Source organism: Pipra filicauda, unplaced genomic scaffold (genome assembly GCF_003945595.2).
Source record: "Pipra filicauda isolate LSUMZ 115617 unplaced genomic scaffold, ASM394559v2 scaffold470_size491443_pilon, whole genome shotgun sequence".
NCBI lineage: Eukaryota > Metazoa > Chordata > Aves > Passeriformes > Pipridae > Pipra > Pipra filicauda.
The window spans coordinates 137,370-157,000 of NW_024104610.1; the positions used below are offsets into that span (position 1 = coordinate 137,370).

Sequence of the window (19,631 nt, forward strand, 5' to 3'; positions counted from 1 at the left end):
AGCTGAAAAAAAACAGACCTCAGGAGCCCAGAATTCCTGCCTTCCTGTAGCATTTTGAGCTCATCTATAGGTTCTGTACAGTCATTCTGCTCAGTAAAGTTAGAAATTATGGGATTAAATGATTAAGCTCTTTAAAAATAAATAAATAATCAAGTCTGGATTCTGACTCAGAACTATGTCTAGTACTGTAAAAGCTCATTTACCCAGTACTGGCTTCTAAAAGCCAAGCCTTCATTGGGTGTTGGTTAATAATTAATCTAACAGAAAGATGTATTTTAGAACATATTTTAAAATATTCTGTGAAATATCCTCAAAGTAACTTGACTGACTACTTACTTGAAAAAGCCAATTTCGAAGTGGAAGCTTAGCTCACTTATTAGATTGCTGTGATTGTTGTTCTTTAGCTGTAAGTTCTAGGTTCAGTGTATTATTTCATCTCTGTAGACAGTCCAGGCTGTTGCGACAGGACTGTTACTTTTAAAGAATATTATCGATTTCTTCCTGTAGCAAAGCCGTGGTTGTTGATCAACTTGCCTGCGTGCTTTGGATGCCAAAGAGCACGAGAAATCCTTTTCTCTGGGTCTGTAGACAAGTCCTTGCTGGCTGGTCAGCCCCTGACCCTTGAAACCATGTAGAGGAATAACTATTCCTTCTCAACCTCACAAGCATCACTACTCGCAAGGCTCCCAACATTTGGTCTCTGCTTAGTCTCTGCTGTGCTCAGAGGTGAGGCTCTTGGTGCCTTTATTTCTTTATCTTTGTTCATCAGATCTCTGTTTCTGGATGGATTCTTTGGTTTCACGGTTTTGTTCTGGGCTTTTTTTGCTAAGTTTTTAAGTATAGCCTTGGAGCACTATCTCAATATGACAGGCGTAAGCCTACAAAAAACAGGCAAGGTACTTACATGCTGCCAACCATGCTCGTGGCTGGGATAGTCAGGCAACATTCTTTCTGCAAGGTTTATCTTGTTTTCATTTGGCCAAAACAAGAAAAGAAACTAATCTCTTCTGGGTTTTGGGTGTGGGCTTGTTTTTTTTTCTTCCCCGTGTTTTGATTACAATGAAAGACAGGTAAGAAAACAGCAAACATACTCTTAATTCTGAAGGATGTTAAAGGGCTTATTTTGTGCTTTATTTGAGGACATTTTTGGATTAAAGCATTTGCCTGGTTTCTGGTGGATAATATGTTTATTGAAATGAGTATAACATGTCTTGTCAGATGGTGTGTGGGTTTTTTCAGATAACTGTAACTGGTGCAGGAGAACAAACTTTCCAGGGATACTTTCCTGTGATATGTCTATCAACTGCAATGTTTTTAAAATTTTCTTTGGCAGATTGTTATAAAAGGTCTAAGATCAGGTTAGCATATGACCAATGCCACCTGAGAGAGCTCTTCAGAAAAGCTCCGAAGTCCCTACAGCTCTGCATCACTGAAGGCACTCTTGACCTTCCAGCACCCTGAATGCACACAGCCCTCCTTTAATATATGCCATAGCAGAATATAAATTTCAAATGTCTTTCATACCATTGTTTTGATTTCAAAGCATGGAAAACTTTTTATGCACAAATCTAATATTAGATAACCATGTGGCAGAGAGGATGGACAGACAAGTGCATCCAAATACATCCAGGAAAAATGAAGGCACGTGTTGTTTTTTTTTCCATGCAGAAACTTATCTTCCAAAAAAGAGGGAAAAAAAATCCCATTAAAGATGAGCCAAATGAATGCAATAATTGTACTAATGTTTCACTTCTGGCATTTAGACTCAATAAAACAGGAGGGCAGTAAAGATAGATCCTCTGATCCCTGGATTGAACTGCGTCCAGCTGCGAGTGCAGCAGCTGCAGGGCCCGGAGCTGGGGGAAGAGCTCTGACCAAAGTCAGCCTATGTTAGGTAGCCTCAAATCCATGTTACAGTCTTGGAAGAAAAAGGAAAAGCTGTGTCTCCATTTTTGCCAATCACTGATCTGGGTACCTTTAGTATGAGAGGACAAAACTGCATATTTCTGAGCAGCTCATCTGGAGGTATGGAGAGTAAAATACTGCTGGGATCAAAAGCAGAAGTGAACTGGTTGTGATTTGCTTCATGCACCAAGGCAGGGTTTAGTTGCAATTAGAGATGCATGAGCCTTGGTGTTCCCAGCTGCCTTTAAACTTCCCCAACAGTGGGGTTTTTTTATGTGGTGTTCACTGTCCATTCAGCAAGATGCAGCTAGTCTTAATAACATTTTAAGGTAAATTTTGGAGCTATCTGTAGAGCACTTAAGCAGTGTCCACGTAACCCTTTGGACAGTTAGGACCTCTCATGAAAATGCATCTAACTGAATATTATTTTTGTCAAATGAAATGTTTTTAACCTTGCTGACTTTATAAGGAGTTCATGAAACATGGTACAACAGAGGAAAAACTACACTTTTAAATGCTACTTAATCTTCGTAGGGCAAGTTCAATTAGCTCCTATGCCTTCTCTCCCCCCTTCCTTTGATGGAAGAATTAATTTCTATTTATGTAATTCTTTTTAAGATTTTGCATGTAGTGTATATCTGTTAACCACAGAAAATTTGGGTATACGTTCTGGTATTTGACATCATTCCAAAAATGAATAGAAGAATTCATGTTTTAAGTCAGCACTGTCCCTTTTCTGTATATGTATGCAGTCAAGTGGACACCTTCCAAATCACTGTCCTATTTAGCTACAGTTGTCCTCACTGTTCTTGACAGGGTCATGTTCTGTTGCCTTTTACTAAAAGCAGTTGTATGGGTATGGCAGTGCTCAGCAAGCACAAGCATATTGAGCAGCACAGGGCATGTCGCTGTCACGGGAGCGCTGTGCTCCTGCAGCTCTAAGGTGTCTGGTAACCGAGTTATTTTTTAGCAACATGTCCTTTGTTGGCATCAGTGGCTGGGCTGGTTTGTAGCAAAGTAGGTGACAAGCACTTTGTACAGGGGTCTTCATCTGCAGGAGCAGAGAGTACCTGAACAGGGTTGTTGAGTTTAGCAGAGCAACTGTGTGTTGAAGTGCTTAGGTAGACTGGGCCTGTAGCAAGACTGGATTTGCATCTTAAATTGACAAAACATGTCATGCCTGTTGAAAGCTTAACATTTATTTCTTTTTTCATGTTTTTTTAAAAAATTAAAACTCCAACCTTTGACATTTTTAATGTCTGAAGTGGCATGTAGATTTTAATCTTTCAGTCTCTTCCATTATAATGCTTCCAACTTGAAATTGGTTGCTCGGAGTGTTCAGGGTACCTGTGACTGCACTGCTGTATCCAGTGGCTGTCAATGAATTTATGTGATAAAATCTGAGATGGCAAATGTGAGATGAACTGTAAGTCAGGAATGTCCTACTGAGCAGTCCTATTTTTGCCAGAAGCATTTTCATATCTAGTAAAGGGGATGGAGTGAAAAGCATTGTGGTGGAGAAAGCTTCCTGCTGCAGCTTCTGGTAGCTGTCTGCCTTAGCTGCTTATGCAGCTGTTTCACTTTGGAGCCTTTCCAGGGAACAGTCACTGCTGATCCAGAAAATGTGTTGTTTCATTACATTTTGTGCCTGTCTCATGTTGCATCACATTTAGCTTTATCACTAACAAACACTTGTCCAAATCCACGTAGGATGTAACCCTGTGGAATCAAATTAGTCCTTGGTGCATCTCTGCTGCTTCGGGTGTTTCAAAAAGGCCAGGGGCAGTGTGAAGACCCGGATCTGGTGACAATGGGAATGGACACACCTGAGGCCCAGAGCAAGCTATAGAAGGAGGTTTGCCATGGAAAGGCAAAGCATTCTGTCCCTCTGTGTCCTGCAGGAGTCTCCTGTGACTGTGTGGGGCGACCCACTGCTGCTGAGGACACCTGCACTCCTTAGGGTTAAGGGGTTTAGAGGCACATGGGGAAAGCCACCCCTTGGTACTCATTTCTAGCAACATGATCCATTCCTATAGGTTTTTATTTCCAATTGGTGATTTGGGTAAATATTACATTAGGCTAACTAACTTGAGCAGATGGGTTCCACTATTTTTTTCACTAGTGCGTGTGTGCATTTCCACTGAAGAGTAGCAGTGGTGCTCCTGACTTAGCATACCTTAGGACAGCAAAAGGTGTCTCTGTGTCTGTTGTGGAGCTGGAGTCTGAAAATAATCTCCTCTTTTTCACCTCCAGAACAACTAAAAGGCAGAAATAAGCAAACCTTGAACTTCGGGAGTGGTTGTAGCTTCTGTCTTCGTCCCAAGAAAATACAGAGAGCAGATGATCATTGAACGCCCTTTTATTTTCCAGGATTCATTTAGTGATTGGGTACTTTGGGCAGAAGAGGAGTGAGGGATTTAGAGTTGGATGATAACAGTGGGATAATGCATTGGACTGCAACAGGATTTGTCTATTCTTAACTATACAAAGAGATGCTGTTTGGTTGCATCCCCCCCTCTGCTACTACCAACTGGTAGATTCCTTGAGCGTGATCATGTAAATGCTGAGAGGTAACATTTTTTTACATATTTCAAGGTCAGTGAGTAGATTCTGCTTCTCAGTTAAAGTGGATGAGATTTTTGTGACTAGGTCATTGTGGAGTGTTATTTTCTTTTGCGTTGTTGTTTTTTTTGGTGTGTTTTTTTTTTTTTTTGTTAAATACAGTGCTGGTATTCTTGCCCTTTCCCTCCTTTCTTCCAAACCCTCCGTTGTTTCCACAAGCTTGGTTTACTGTGTGAAAACCAGTGGAGGCATTCTGCAAATTCTCAGCTGTTAAACTGCATATGGTTTTTCCAAAATGGGATACAGGTGCCTGGATTCACAGGCTGCTGATTTAGTAGTGAGGGGATGGAAGGGGTTGCAAAAGGCCCCTACTTCACATCCCTCTCTCCCTTTCCTCCCCTCCTGTTTTGTAAATCGTGTGTTTGCACATTATATCCAGCAGATCATATCAAAAACCTGTGCCTGGCACAGAAGTCATTCTGCTATTGGAGAGGTAAATTGTGCTGCCATTTGTCTCCACACTAAGTGCTCTAATTCAGTGTAGGAACGTTTTCTGGAGATTTTCAAGGTGCTGCCATTCCTAAGCATACTAATGGAGAGAAAGTAACATCTCTTACAGTCAGACTGACCTTTGAATAGAATCAAGCTTATGGGACTTAGCAAATGCTGTGTATGTTTGTATTACAACTGAAAATTTCTGGTATCTTTTAATTGTACCAGGAAAAAAGTACATGAAGTTCTGCTCTATTCCAGTCTGAAGATAAATAATGCAACGTGTAGTGTGCTTGATTATAGTGTGGGACAAGATTAATACAGAAACAATTATCTTTTAGGGAATAGTACAGTACTTTTTAACAGTATCATAGTATTACAGAAACATAGTATTTACTCAGTACCTTAAGTAGACAGCTGTTATAAAATATACATGGGTTTATTAGTTTTTTATTGTGAAGTACAAAAATGTCTATGCTTTACTTATGAATTTAAACTGGAATAGTCCTAAGTTTGTCATTAGGCAACTACCAGTAGCCTGTAAACTTGCATTAGTCCTCTTCAATGGGAATTTTCTAAGGAGTATTCTAAAAATGCTCTTGCAGAAGTTGAACGAAGACCAGCTTGTCCCTTTACTTATGATAATTTATATTGTAAGTGTAAAATTTTCATTGTTGCATATATCTTATCAGTAATTGGCATTCATATCCAGAATGTTTACAGGAGTAGATGAATTTAGCTCACATAAAATCCTGATGAAAAGCACTTGTGGTGACCATTGCCTGTGGGAGTTGGTGTTTATGGGCAGCCTGTCCAGAACTGCCAGTTACTGCATAGCTGGAGTTTGGTGGAGGAAATTTGGTGTACATGAATGTATAACTATTGTTTTTTTCCTTCCTCATTTATTGTTTCTCTAATTTTGCACTAACATGGTGTACTCTCAGGATATAACATCCAGCATGACGCTGATTCCTCAGGCAGCCCACAGAAGTTTGCTTGTGATATTACTCTTGCATAAGCTGCCCTGTAAAACTGTACAAACCTTTCTCCCTTCATTTCCAGCCTGAACAAGAAAAATGCAAAAGCTCCTTGTCAGTCCTCTTCAGCAACTTTTACTTGGAATAACTTGTCAAAAATGCTTTGAAAAATCAAGTTACCCTTTAGCTTTTTAGGGGATGATCTGGCACTGTTAAAAGGCAGCTGGTGTGTGAATGGTGATATGGATGTTGAGAAGCCCTTGGTACTTGTCCAACCCTGTTTGCTATGTTTCAGGATTGATTGTGTGAGACTTCCTTACGTGATGCTGGTTGTCACAATCTGTGTTAAATTGCAAATTAATTTCAAAAGCAGGCCCAGATGAACCAGGAGACTGGGGTAACAGGAGTTGAGAACAGGATGATATTCAAGGTTTTGTTCTAGGCTGGCTACAAGAAGGTTTCTTCTGTGACTGCAAGCAGAGAGCTGGGGAATGGTACTGTCCCTGCCCTTACTTAATAAAGATATGCAGTAAGAATTACCTTTGCAAGGGTTTTGTGCTGGTTTTGACCCTAGGAGTTTTAAAAAAAACATGACAAAATGCCAAGAGTAAGCTCTACACCAGCAGGAAGCATCCTTAATAAATCAAAGAACAAATAGCTCTGAGACCTAGATAATTATGTTTGTGGAAGGTAACCATGGATGATGGCAAATATACAACCATTTTTCATGATGTCTCTAGGCAATTATGAAGATACTTTGTCAATGGTGATAGCAGGATGGGGGAGGGCAGAATCCTCCTTAAAATTCTAACATTCTGTGTTGCAGAGCACCAGGAAGAACCAGAAGGGCTTTTTGGGTGGGTTTTATTACTTGGCAGGATTCACTATGTCTAAATCTCCAAAGACTGCTTTCTTTTTTTTTCCTTTTTAAAGTTGCATTTATGTATATATGATACAGTTTGTTAGCCAAAAAAAACAACCCCGCCTTATCAGAGGATGTATGGGGTTTATTTGTAAAATGTTTCTAACTGCTTGCTAAACATGACTGGAAACTCCTGTAGCTGTGAAGGCAGTCACTCACTTGTCAGAGCTCAGTGTTCCCATGTTAATCACAAGAAGCATGTGCAAAAAACAGCTGACCCAGATCCACCAGTGAGCCTCTTCAGTCAGGCTAAATCTGCACTTTATTTCTTCCTTTTTAATTACATCTGTTGATTTTTTTTTTAATTTATTTATTAATTTTTTAATATTCAGCATGCAGTGAGGAGTCTGCTTCTGAAACTGTGATTTAAATGTCATTTTAAGAGGAAGAAAGCCAAGTGGCTGATACAACAGCCTAACTTTAATATCTCTGGTTAACAAAACACTTGCCTAAAGTGAAGCCAAAGCACCCCACAGGAGTTCTCTTTTCAGTGGGAATTTGTTAGAATTATTTATTAAATTTTTAAAAAAATTTTGCACTTTTATGATTGGATTGGACAAAAGTCATGGACAAAAGTCAGCACCAGATACTTTTTGCTTTAGTTGTAAAATTTGAAAACAAATGATGAAGAAAGCAAAATAAATAAATGACTCTATTTTATGAAATTGCAGTGTAATGGGAACCAGACTCATATCCAAACGAGCCTCCAGATACAGTCCGTGCCTGCTTTGAAACTGTAATCACTGTCTGGCTATGTGTGCAGGACACACAGGAGCATGTCTGGCCTGTGAGATAATGGCTTTGGATTTGCAACATGGCCCAGCTCTCCTGAGCTCTCCCCTCCACCCAGACCCACCTCAGCTCTCCCTGCCCCAGCCACTGCAGTGCCTGAAATGATGGCACAGATTTTGTGAAGTCTTGGGGGGGGGGGGTTGGTGGGAGGTATGGAACAGCAGTGTTGTCCAGCTGTAAAACTGTTTCTAATCAGTTTTTAGTAATGAGTCAAGGAAATGTAAGCATTAGATATGTTTGGGTTTTAATTAGTTTGCTTGCTGGAAATCCTTTGCTTGTTAATCTGTGAAAAATTACAGCTGTCAACTAAAATTTAGGCAAGAATCCTCTATAACAGTTTTGGAAGCGATTCTTCTGAGGATGCCCAAACTTAGATTTAAGCTCCTAAGCACCTGAAGGTGAGGATGTTGACCACTGGGTGAAATGTAACAGGGCAGGCTGAGTTCCCAGGACAAGTCTGCTGAGTTCTTGTGACAGGTCCTGCTTTACATCAGGAGGTGAACCACTTGGTTGTATCCAGGGTACACCCTCACTTGAAAGAGAGAGTAACTAATGCTGTAAGGCTACTGGCTTATCACAGATTTGTTTAACAAGTCTAGCAAATGTACACCAATTTCCTCTGTAAAACAAAAAAAGCCTACACTAAGACCACTTATTTCCTTTCCCCTCCCTTTTATGTAGCTGTAATCCTGTTTACTGCAAATGCTTCAGAAATGCTAAGTGGGGGTTGGAAATATGTGAGCAGATGCTCAGAAGTGTTTGGCTTTTTGCTGTTCCTTCTGTCGCATCTTTTTACCAGATGCTTTTATGTCTGCACTAAGCAGAGTTCATCCTCTTGTGTAAATTGACTGAACACCACTTGCAAACAAAATTTGAATGTTAATTGACTTAAATAGATTCCTTGAATACACTCTCAGTGGTGCAAGTCCAGTTGACTACTGAGTCATACCAACAGAGTAAGTTACAAAGTGTGTGGAAGTAATACAGAACCCTGTGTAAAACTCGTCCTTTTCTCTGCTAGTGTTTAATTATTGGAGGTGGCCCATGTGGCTTGCGGACTGCCATAGAACTTGCCTTCCTGGGAGCCAAAGTCGTCGTCGTGGAGAAGCGGGACACTTTTTCAAGAAACAATGTGTTGCACCTCTGGCCATTTACCATCCACGACCTCCGGGGACTGGGAGCAAAGAAATTTTATGGAAAATTCTGTGCAGGATCTATTGATCACATCAGTAAGTATCTGGTAAGAGGCTGCCAAGAGCAGGAGATTAATGGAGAGTTTCTCAGTTTGACAGAAAGTTCATCTGCCTTAAACATGTGCTAGTGCCTGTGTGCACACACACAGAGGAAAAAAATGGCCTCATTTAAGCAAAATGGCAGTAGAACAAGTTGCAGTCTTATGGAGCAGCTTTTTTGTTAGTCTGGACTTGTTAAACAGTAGGTTTTGATTATGAAGTGTGAAGAATATTGATATTCATTCTAGTATTTTGAAGGTAGACACAACCCTAGTCTGAGAAAATATGCGAAAGTGGGCTAATTTAGAGGGAAGTACAATGTAAAATCTTGTATCCTAAAATGGTCAGCATATTGGTTAGCAGATCCTTTAAATATCAAGAGGGAAAGCTCTATAAAAGTATGCTAAGCCACTCAACTGAAATGAGTTTTACCCACAAGATTGTGCTGCAAGAGGAAAAGGAGACGGAAGAGAACAACATCCTGTGGTGGTTGCTACATTTGCATTCATCACAGTGTAGGAAATAATACTGCTTCAGGCTTGTGCTAACAATGAATATCAGTTCAGTAGCATGCTGGGAGCAGCTGTGATTGCTTACTTATTAAATAATACACCTTTGTTACTTGCTGTCTGCAGGTATTCGACAACTTCAACTTATCCTCTTCAAAGTTGCACTTATACTGGGCGTTGAAATCCATGTGAATCTAGAATTTGTGAAAGTCCTGGAGCCTCCTGAAGATCAAGAAAACCAAAGTATTGCTTCTCATACTGTAGTTCTGTTCGCAGTAACTTCTTTTTATGTGGGGTGTTATGTGAAGTCATTCAAGGTAGTTGAATTCTGTTTAAAGAAACGGGAGTTTTTTTACCCTTCTTATTCAGCAATCTTTGCTCTCTGCAGTTGTAGGCGTGATAAGTATCGTGGAGACAGAGCACTGATAAGTCCTAAAATATGACCCAGGCTGAGAAGCTGAGGTTTTGCACTATGCCTTCTGGCATGTGTTTGAGGCTTTGTAGGGAGTCTGGTGTGGCTTCTTGGTATCTTCTTGCAAAAACAAATTTTGATTGATAATATAAATATTGAGGATGGATTAAGCGCCCGAGGCCTCATTTTGCTTTCACATTTGATATAACTCCCACTGGCACGTTGAGTCTTATCAACATTCTTATGCAAGATTTTTAAACAAAATAGAGATTTCTCATTCTTTTTTTCTATTTAAAAAAAAAATATTAATATTTAGGGTGTAGTAGCAATAGCATATTTTAAAGTTTTACTTCAATTGAAATACTGTGCTATCTCTTAAAAGGATCATAAGTGACAGTAGAAAAAATGTTTTAAGTAGTTAAAGTATATATAACTTTAAAATATGGACAATACAAACATATTCACACAATCAGCATTGTGTTAATGCAAAGGTTAAATTTTGCTTTGTGAGTATGCTTCCATTTAACTTCTATTTAGAAGACAATTAAAAGCATTGACAATGGAATGCTATTTTTCTTCTTTTAATACCCAGCTCTTCCTAGCTGTAACTACATGTAAGGTACTGCCCTGATAAGGTTATTTATGTGAGAATGAAGTGCTTAAGCATGTTCTTGTGGTATGGGTCTGAGAGGAAGTTTAGTGCAGCAGGTGATCCAGAAAAAGGCTTCCTTTTTTTTTTATTGTCAGTGTACAAGCTTGACACCTTGCTAATACAGCTTGAGCGTAGCTTTGACTGCAGCAGAACTTCCCTCCACCAGGCCAAGGCAGAATTCAATGAGAATTACATGGTTTATCCTAGTGCCCTTTCTTCAGACTTTGAAATCCCTTCTCCATGGTGTTACTGAAGAATTAATAAATATCGTTTGTGTTTTCAGAAACAGGCTGGAGGGCTGAATTTCTCCCCATGGATCACCCTTTGTCAGAGTATGAATTTGATGTTATTATTGGAGCGGATGGCCGCAGGAACACCTTAGAAGGTGGGTGTTGTGATTGTGTGCTTTTATGCTTATGTATGGTCTTTAGGGGATCTTGAAAGACCTGGGAGTCAGAGGAGAACACAGAGCAACAGGTTACCTTTCAATCCATTGATGTCTGTGTGGAAACTATTATTTTGTGTGGTATCTTTTGCTTTTGTTGTTAAGTTGTAGCTCAACTACAATTTAAAATTGTTAAAATGAAGACATTAAATGTCATTACATCTTCTGAGCTCTGTGTGTCTGCATTGCCTACAGAATGCATCACAGTGCCATTGGGCTTGCTTCAAGGTTAAGTAATTATATTGTGATTTAACTTCAAGGAGGCTGACAAGATACACGTCAGGAACTGCATAGCCTTTGCTGTTGTGCTGTAAATTTGCCCTGTGTGTTTGAACTAATGACCAAAGGGTGATTGCCAGGTATTTAGTGAAGTCATCAGAGGTATCAGTGTTTTTGTAGAGGAGATTGAGTTTCAGAAACAATTACTTTGGAAACAATACCAACAGATAATCAATAACTCTAAAGTGTGTGGGAGGAGAGGGAGTAAATGCTTCATGAACTTGAGTCACTGCTGAGAATTCAGACCACCTGAGCTGTTTTTCTTACCGAGACACTGGATAAGCTGCTCCTGTATCACAGGAACAAACCTGTTACTTAATGATATATTTCCCTTTTAGGTTTGATTGTATCCATGTAAGTTTCTGTTCCCTAAGTACACTGTTTCCTTTTTCTATATTAGCTTCATAGTTTGTCTACTTATTCTTTTATCTGCCAACCACAATATGGTTACAGTGAATTCCTTATAATACTCTATTAGAAATTTCCCTACCCTGTTGTCCAGCTGTGTCTCATAAAGGGCTGTTTAAGTAGTCAAATACTAGCAAAGTGAAATTATTCTTACCTCAGCTGTAGACTCTATTGAGAAGTTAATGGTTATCATCATACCAGGAACTAAGGGAGTATTTGGTGCACTGAAGATACATACAGAAGCTGTTACTGTCATATTAAATCTATCCCAATGAAATAGCAAGAGCATATCAAGAAGCATAGAGACAGAAATTTGTATTTCTTCTCATAAAATTCTCTCAAGTCACCTGCAAGTGGCTAAAAATATTCTAAGCACCCTCTGTCCTACTTCATAATTTAATTATGGATAAGGGGAACATACAGATGGAAAAACTTAAATGTTTAATTGCAACAGTGTGGCTTAGTGGACTTTTTTTTGTTGTGAAAAGAGGAAGAAAAGGTGGAGCCAGAGAGCAAGGAACTTCAGTCAATCTCACCTTGGAAATATAACAGTTAAGCTACTGAATATTTTTCAACCCCAAATACTTTTGAAAAATCTCATTAGCTGGTGGTGTGTGCACCTAAGCACTGCTACAGGAGTTTCTGTTTTTCAGATCTTTCTCTGCTGCTTTTGACTGCTGATCTCTTGCTTCTTTTTCCATGAGCTGTTTACCACCTATGTAACAAATACCTAATATTTGCTATTTAGCATATTAAAAATTCTCAGTCCACTAAATTTGATCTGTTCTATTTCCAGACATTGCCAAAAAATTTTCTATGTTTTACTTTAGTCATGATTTTCCCTTAACTTCTTCCCACAATTCCTCTTCAGACTTTTTTTTTTTTAAATGAGACTTTATCTTAAATGCAGTACAGCTCCAATTTTGCAGCTGAAAATGGGGAAAAAAGACTCTTTGCATTCAAGGGAATTTTGGAGGAATGATGGACTGTACTGATGGTGTGTTGTTTGATGAAGTGTAGGACTAGATGTAGGAAAGGCACTGAGCTGCTCCCTCTCTGAAGTCCAGTGTGAATTTCCAGTGGTTTTAATTCTTCCTCTTTGCTTACCAGGTTTCAGGAGGAAGGAGTTTCGTGGAAAGCTGGCCATAGCCATCACTGCCAATTTTATAAACAGAAATACAACTGCAGAAGCCAAGGTAGAAGAAATTAGTGGAGTTGCTTTTATCTTCAATCAGAAGTTCTTCCAGGACCTTAAAGAGGAAACGGGTGGGTGCATCCTCATTTTTTCCACTACCAAATACAAGAGTCAGCGGAGGCCACCCTCCTGTTCCTGATAACATCAATTTAAATATTCTGTATAAAAAAATTCCAAGGGATAAAATGTTGTTGATGTCAGAATCTTGCAGATGGAGGTGTCCATTTATGGTACAGTGGGATATTTTTTTAGCTGAGACGTTGCCACATCACATTTTTCTCCACTGTAAAAATGTCTGCTATGTTGAACAAATTTAAAAGAGCATTTTCAGGGCCCAGAGATTTCCCTTAAGACACAGTTTGTTTTGTTTCTATCTGTTCACATACTGAACAGCTTAAAAACTTTGAAAAAAGCTCTGCCCTTCTGGGAGGAGTTTATTCTTGCTTTTTGATGTGTAGAGCTGATAAACTGAGAATTTATCTGCCGTAAATACTAAAAATATAAACTGTGAAATACTTCTAATGAAAGGGGTTTCAGAATAGTTGCACCCACTGTCAATACAAGCAATTCTGTCCTTGGTTTACAGCTGATTTTTTTAATTATTATTATTGAAAACAAAAGTCCTGCTCAGACCAAATGCCAGAGCCCTAGCAGGCTGAAAAGCAGTTTGTTCCCTTGGCACCCAATTCTACCTCAGAAGGCTGTTAATGCTGTAGTTAACTGGCTGTTCCATGAAAGAAAGCTGAATAACTTTGATTGTGCTGAGAGAAACTCCTGTGGGGTGAGGCTGATCTCCTCTCATGTTTTGTTTTATAGCATTTTATCCACTAATACTTCACCCCAGCAGGGAAAGCAAATGCATCCCAAGAAGGAAAGGCACCTGTGGGAATCACTCACATGTTGTTAGTAAATGACACAGGCAGTGCCCTGCACTTGGTAACAAATGTATTGTCTCTTTTCAGGGATTGACCTGGAGAACATTGTTTACTATAAAGATAGCACTCATTATTTTGTGATGACAGCAAAAAAGCAGAGTCTTCTGGACAAAGGAGTGATTATTAACGTATGTAAAAATGGTGGCTAAACCTTATTTTATTTACATGGCGCAGAATAAGTGTGAACATCTGCATAGATGTTGTGGCATGTTATAGAGGGTGTTTATAGACTTAATTGCTTCATTAAAGCTCAGGTCACTTGGATCTTACTCTGACTTCTTTAAAATTCGCTTTTACCTTCAGTCAACACAAAGTTTCTATAGAGAACTGAAAACAATACTCTCTAAATTTATCAGTTCCAAAACTGGCTGAAATGGGATCTTGACTCACCTTGGAAATACGTGGTGTGATCATTGCACCAGAAAATAAAAACCTCACTTATTTAAAGATGAACTTAGCACAGCTATGTCCAGTTTTATCAGGCAAATAAGGAAGCATAAAAACCTACCCCAGGCTAAATTGCATATTCTCAAGTGGGTGAAATATGGTAGAAGGAGGCTTATAAACACAGTGGCATGAACTTTCAGAGGAACTTGGGGTTTTGAGGTCTTTTTTCCCTTTTTTTTCCTTTTTTTCTTCTTCTGTAAGATGTAGGGGTTTATTTTCTTTTGTTTCTAGAAAGTGTTATGGCACCACTTAAATTTGTCTTCCTGGAAACTCAAGAGAGGTTAATTTTTCTTGCTAAGTAAAACAGTGCCAAAACAGTCGAGTGTAATTTCCTGAAGGAAGTACTTGTGAGGAACTATCAGAAGGTTTCTTGGCTTTCTGGTGGGACCACTTAGCTCAGTGCCATAATTCCCTGCCCTTTTGAAGGCCAGGGGCTCCCAGGGCAGAGCAGCTGTCCATGACCAGCCAGGGTGGGAGTGGGGAGGGGCTGAAGCCCTTGTGGGGAGTGGGCGATGAGCCCTGGGGTTGTAGGGCTGGTGTGGGGGCAGTCCCAGGAGATCTGTGGGGAGTTTGGAGAAGAGGAGCACTGGCTGTGGCTCATCAGAGCTGTTTTCCTGACCTACTCAGGTCTGAGTGGGGAAAAAAAACCCCAACCCAGTCTGTCTGAAACAACTGGGCTAATAGCGGTTCTGTGGTATCATCCTGTGATTAGGGGTCTCATCCGTGATTAAGCTGTAAATAGAAACTGCCTTATTAATAATCACTGGCTTTAAGTAGGATGACCTGCATAGGCAGGGTCCTTCAGCACTCTGGTAAAAAAAAAAAAGAAAGCCACAGGCCAAAACAGCACAACAGAGAAGTTTGAATGTGGTGTCATTACTGAGATGTTAAGTCAAACCTTGAGGCTGAGCCCCAAATGTTGTGTCATCAGTATTTCTGCTCTCATGTGGTTTCAGATGTGGGGTGCACATGTGCAAAAAAGCATTGCAGAGGTGATGATAACATCTTTTGATGGGAGGGAAGTAATGATATGAAAATAACACGTAACCAAGGAACCGGGAGGCGCTATAATATTCTGTTGCCAATAAAGCTCCTTGTTCAGTGTTGGCATGGAGAGTTCCTGTTTGGGGGTAGTACAGTAAACTATGTTTGTGTATCAGCTTTTTGGAGGAGATGACAAGTCTTACTTGATTTTTTTATGGTGTGAGTTGTGTGGTTCCCACTCGTGCTGTAAGACTGCAAGGTTGCAATTCAGGAGGACAGTGGATTATCTCATCCTGGATGCTTCTCTCCTTTGCAGGACTCCATTGATACAGAGTTGCTGCTCTGCGGAGAAAACGTTAACCAGACCAATTTGCTGTCCTACGCCAGAGAAGCTGCTGACTTTGCAACCAATTACCAGCTGCCTTCCTTGGATTTTGCAATTAATCACTATGGCCAACCAGATGTAGCAATGTTTGATTTTACTTCCATGTATGCATCTGAAAATGCTGCACTAGTGAGAGAGAGGCACAGACATCAGCTTCTAGTGGCACTTGTTGGAGATAGTTTGCTTGAGGTACCTTGGAATGTGTTCCAAGTAGTCCATTTTTTTTTCCGCTCTTATTTCCTTAATCCAACCATTCAATCTACCCTCCTGATCAAAACAAAACATCCTCTCTTGCGTGTCCTTAAACAGTGGTATCTTCTTTGGAATAGACTTTTTTCCCCCCTTTTTCTTTTCTCCTTTTTTATGCCATAGTTTGTCGTAGCTAATGTTTGGCTGGCAGCCTCTGGCTGAGATCCCATTTTGCTTTATGCAAGCTGTATTTCTGTCTCAAAACTGTGAGCTCTGTGTCCTCAGCTTGGGTGCATGGCATAATTTTCCTGACTGCCATTATGGAGAAAAACTTGATCCAAATTATTGTTGCAGGCTCTTTGCCTTAATATGTTCTCTTTTTTTGCTTTCTGAAGTGAAAAGTGTATGTTGCTATGTCCTTTTTTTTTTTTTTTTTAACCCATGCTGACTGCATGAAGCATTTGAAGAGTCTATAGCAAAATTAGGAGATGAGAAGGGCATAATTTTTTTCCCTTTTGTTTTTTTTTCTTTGACTAATTCTTGAGTCTTCTTTTTTTTTTCCTCAGCTTAAACTTTTTGAGGTTAAGAATTTTGTTTTTAAATAGAGAAGTTAAAAAAAGTGAAAGAAGCAATCTTTTTCATTTCATTCTCCTCTTAGAGGAGAGATACATCTAAAAACTGCAAGCATTGTCTGTGCTGTATTTTAACTCTTTCTGGGCTATTTTTCTAAGACAGTATGAAACCCTAGACCCCAAATTCGCATTGCATGTTACTTTTGTAATAAGACCTTAAGAAATACAAGGAATTAAAGTGTAAATGCTTCTTACAGCCCTTCTGGCCGATGGGTACTGGCTGTGCAAGAGGCTTCCTGGCCGCTTTTGACACTGCGTGGATGGTGCGGAGCTGGGCTCAAGGGAAACCCCCCCTGGAGATCCTTGCTGAACGGTGAGTGCTGCTCTTGTCTTCTCCATCATTCCCAGTGTGTTAAAGAGTCACAGTATTGGTAGAAGGCAGTGGATTTCACAATGGCATCAGGAGAAATATTCTTATTCCCTGTAGTGGCGTTGGGATGAAATCATCCGTTCCTTAAAATTACAGAACAATTTACAGTGATAACCAGCTGTCGCTCTGTGAGCTTCTGCACACTAATACAGAGACTTGGTAGTGTGGTTTAAATCACTTACTTAAATCACTAGTCACTAGAATTAAGTGTGATTCTTAAGGACGTAAACCAAAGATACTTTGTATCAAAAAAACCCACCCCCTCCAACCATCTTAGCACCTGTTTTTTTGTTCTAAAAAAAATATGAAAAGTCCTTAAAGAACTGTAAATAAATTCTTCAACATTAACAGCTTTCATGGTTGGTCTCTGTGACTTAAACTCTGCAGTTTGGCTTAGTAGCCCTGATGTTCTCTTTAGGCTAATAAATGTGTGGCAAAAGAGAATTACTGTAGTGCTGCATCATAAGCTTCTGTGTGTAATGTCTCTTTGACTAGAGCAAAAAAAATTCTGTAATTAAGGACACCAGCAATCCTGGTGTCACCATGGTCTGATGGTTGAATTTGCTGACTTTGGTCCTGCTGGCAGCTACCTTGCTCTGCTACAGCTGCCCAGGCTGTTCTGGGGCAGATACGTAATAGTCATGGTTGTGGTAATGTGAGTAGGAGCATTACTAACTACAGCACTTTGGGAAGTTTTAAGATAGGAGCCTGTGGGATGACTCAAGCAGGGCATAGACCCAAATGGAAAATTGAGCACCATAGTAAAAAAAGCTGTGGTGGTTATTGCAGGATGACAGGATTTAGTGCTGTTATGTGGTAAAGAAGTTACTCCTTGGGTGGATGGTAAAACAAAACCAGATGACTGGGTGATGTAATTTTTTTTTTTTTTGTCCCTCTTCTTTTTCTTGGTCACTTCCTGCCTCAGGAAAATGTGGGCATAAGTTCTAAGAGCCTCTCTTTTTGTTGTCCTTTTTCTGTCTGGCATCCTTCTGCTGAGTGGGGATAAGAAATGGGATGGATGCATTATGCATTTAGTGCATGACATTTGTCCTGGCAGAACCAAAATAAGATGTAGGTAGCTGCAAAAAAACCCAAACAAAACAACCTCTTTTTATATAATGAATATTTATTTTAATATATAACTCTTGCATACTTTTTCCTCTATAAGAGAAAGCATTTATCGACTCTTGCCTCAGACGACCCCTGAAAATATTAATAAGAACTTTGACCAGTATACCATCGACCCAGGAACAAGATACCCAAACTTGAACTCGAGCTGCGTTCGACCTCACCAGGTCAGTACATAAAAGGCTTGCTTGTGAAATCAGTTCTTTTTTTGCCTAGGATAAATAGAGCTGCAAGTAGTGTGCAAACAAAACCTTCAGGAGACTCCTGAATTTAGAACCTGCTGCCTGATAAGGTTAACCTGGGAAAAAACCTCTTATTTTCGCTCCAAGCAATTCTAACATTATGCTGCTAATTGCTTTTCCTTGTAGGTGAGGCAGTTATATGTCACCAACGAGTTACAGCAGTGTCCTCTTGAAAGAGTGAGCTCCATCAGAAGATCAGTGAATCTCTCCAGACATGGTATGTGGCACCTCACGTTTGCCACGGCTTAACATTTGTAGCCTTCTGAGCGTGCAAGAGCTGATTGAAATGTTTGGTCTCCCGTGTAACTGCAGAGTCAGACATTCGACCCAACAAGCTCTTGACATGGTGTCAGAAGCAGACGGAAGGATACCGGAACGTTAACGTCACGGACCTCACTACCTCCTGGAAGAGCGGCCTTGCCTTGTGCGCGATTATCCATCGCTTCAGGCCTGACCTCATGTGAGTGACATCTGCAGACCTTGTTGGGTGTGTAGGGTACATGAAGCACTTACTAAAGTGTGGTGCAAGACCGACCAGAACAACACTGATGCTCTGCAGTACCCTTCTGTGGGTGTTTTCTGCAAGGAAATGCACACCATTGCCAGGGTTGGGGGGTGGAGAGGGTGGGGTTGGTTTTGCTTTGTTTTTTCTGTATGTCCTTGCATGCTGTTTAAAAAGAAATATATATGCTTTCAAAGAGCTGAGAAGGCTTTGAACCTTATGATTTATCGTGTTTGTGGGAGTCATGTGTCTATTTAAGATGAAATTTGTGGTGCTTGGAGAATGTGAAGAGCTGTGTTCCCAGGTCCCTGGAGAAAGGGTTTTAGTGTACATTTAAAACCACAGCCATAATGGCACTGTCATGAGTTACAGAAATACCTGGGTGAGCCTTGGATGAGCCATCCTCTGTTTTGTAGTGGTAGCTGTGACAATCATGTAGGGAAACGTTGGACTGTGGAGGTGGGTTTTGCACAACTCTGTCCAGAAGAGCACAGTGCCCTTTCATGTGTGCTATGCAACAAGGGCTGGCCCCTGGAGATTAACAGCCTAGTGACTGAATGTGAGCCAGCATTCCCCTTTTGACAGTGTTTCTGGGGTCCTAAGGCTACAAGACCCAACTTCTTGCGTGTGAATATTTTGTAAGGTCCCTCAGTTAGATACAAGAGGGTCAGTGTGTAACAGGTGTCAGGAAATGGCAATTGCTGGCACTGCTTGGTGCAGTCGGTGGGGTGACTCTCCTCTCTCTTCACCAAACTCCAACATGCAGTGGGTGCATTCTCTTGCCTTCCTACACAGACTTAGGAGTCAAAAATGAATTATTGTCAACCTCCCTTTATTGTGGATAAATGGAAGGAATGATTGAGCTCTTTTATGAGGTCTGTTAAGTTGGAAAAATAGGAGTGGTACCCAGGGTGCTAGTTCGTACAGTTTTGCCAGAGGAAGAGCTGAGATTTTAATGATAAGATTTATTCTTTTTTTTGCCTTGGGTTAGTTTTAAAAAATTAAAATTACAGATGTTTTTGTGACTGTAATGGG

General features: G+C 40.1%; 1 protein-coding gene across 3 annotated transcripts in view; it reads left to right on the top strand.

Annotated features, from left to right (window-relative positions):
• Positions 1 to 19,631, top strand: part of MICAL2 (microtubule associated monooxygenase, calponin and LIM domain containing 2) — a 52,047-nt gene that overhangs the window by 10,517 nt on the left and 21,899 nt on the right. For all 3 annotated transcript variants that reach the window (XM_027714831.2, XM_039386201.1, XM_039386202.1), the window contains exons 2-11: positions 8,672 to 8,879; positions 9,518 to 9,634; positions 10,739 to 10,840; positions 12,698 to 12,853; positions 13,745 to 13,845; positions 15,465 to 15,722; positions 16,552 to 16,667; positions 17,893 to 18,019; positions 18,221 to 18,311; positions 18,407 to 18,554. In XM_027714831.2, the coding sequence (XP_027570632.2) occupies positions 8,672 to 8,879; positions 9,518 to 9,634; positions 10,739 to 10,840; positions 12,698 to 12,853; positions 13,745 to 13,845; positions 15,465 to 15,722; positions 16,552 to 16,667; positions 17,893 to 18,019; positions 18,221 to 18,311; positions 18,407 to 18,554 (1,424 nt within the window). The remainder of the gene's footprint in view (positions 1 to 8,671; positions 8,880 to 9,517; positions 9,635 to 10,738; positions 10,841 to 12,697; positions 12,854 to 13,744; positions 13,846 to 15,464; positions 15,723 to 16,551; positions 16,668 to 17,892; positions 18,020 to 18,220; positions 18,312 to 18,406; positions 18,555 to 19,631) is intronic.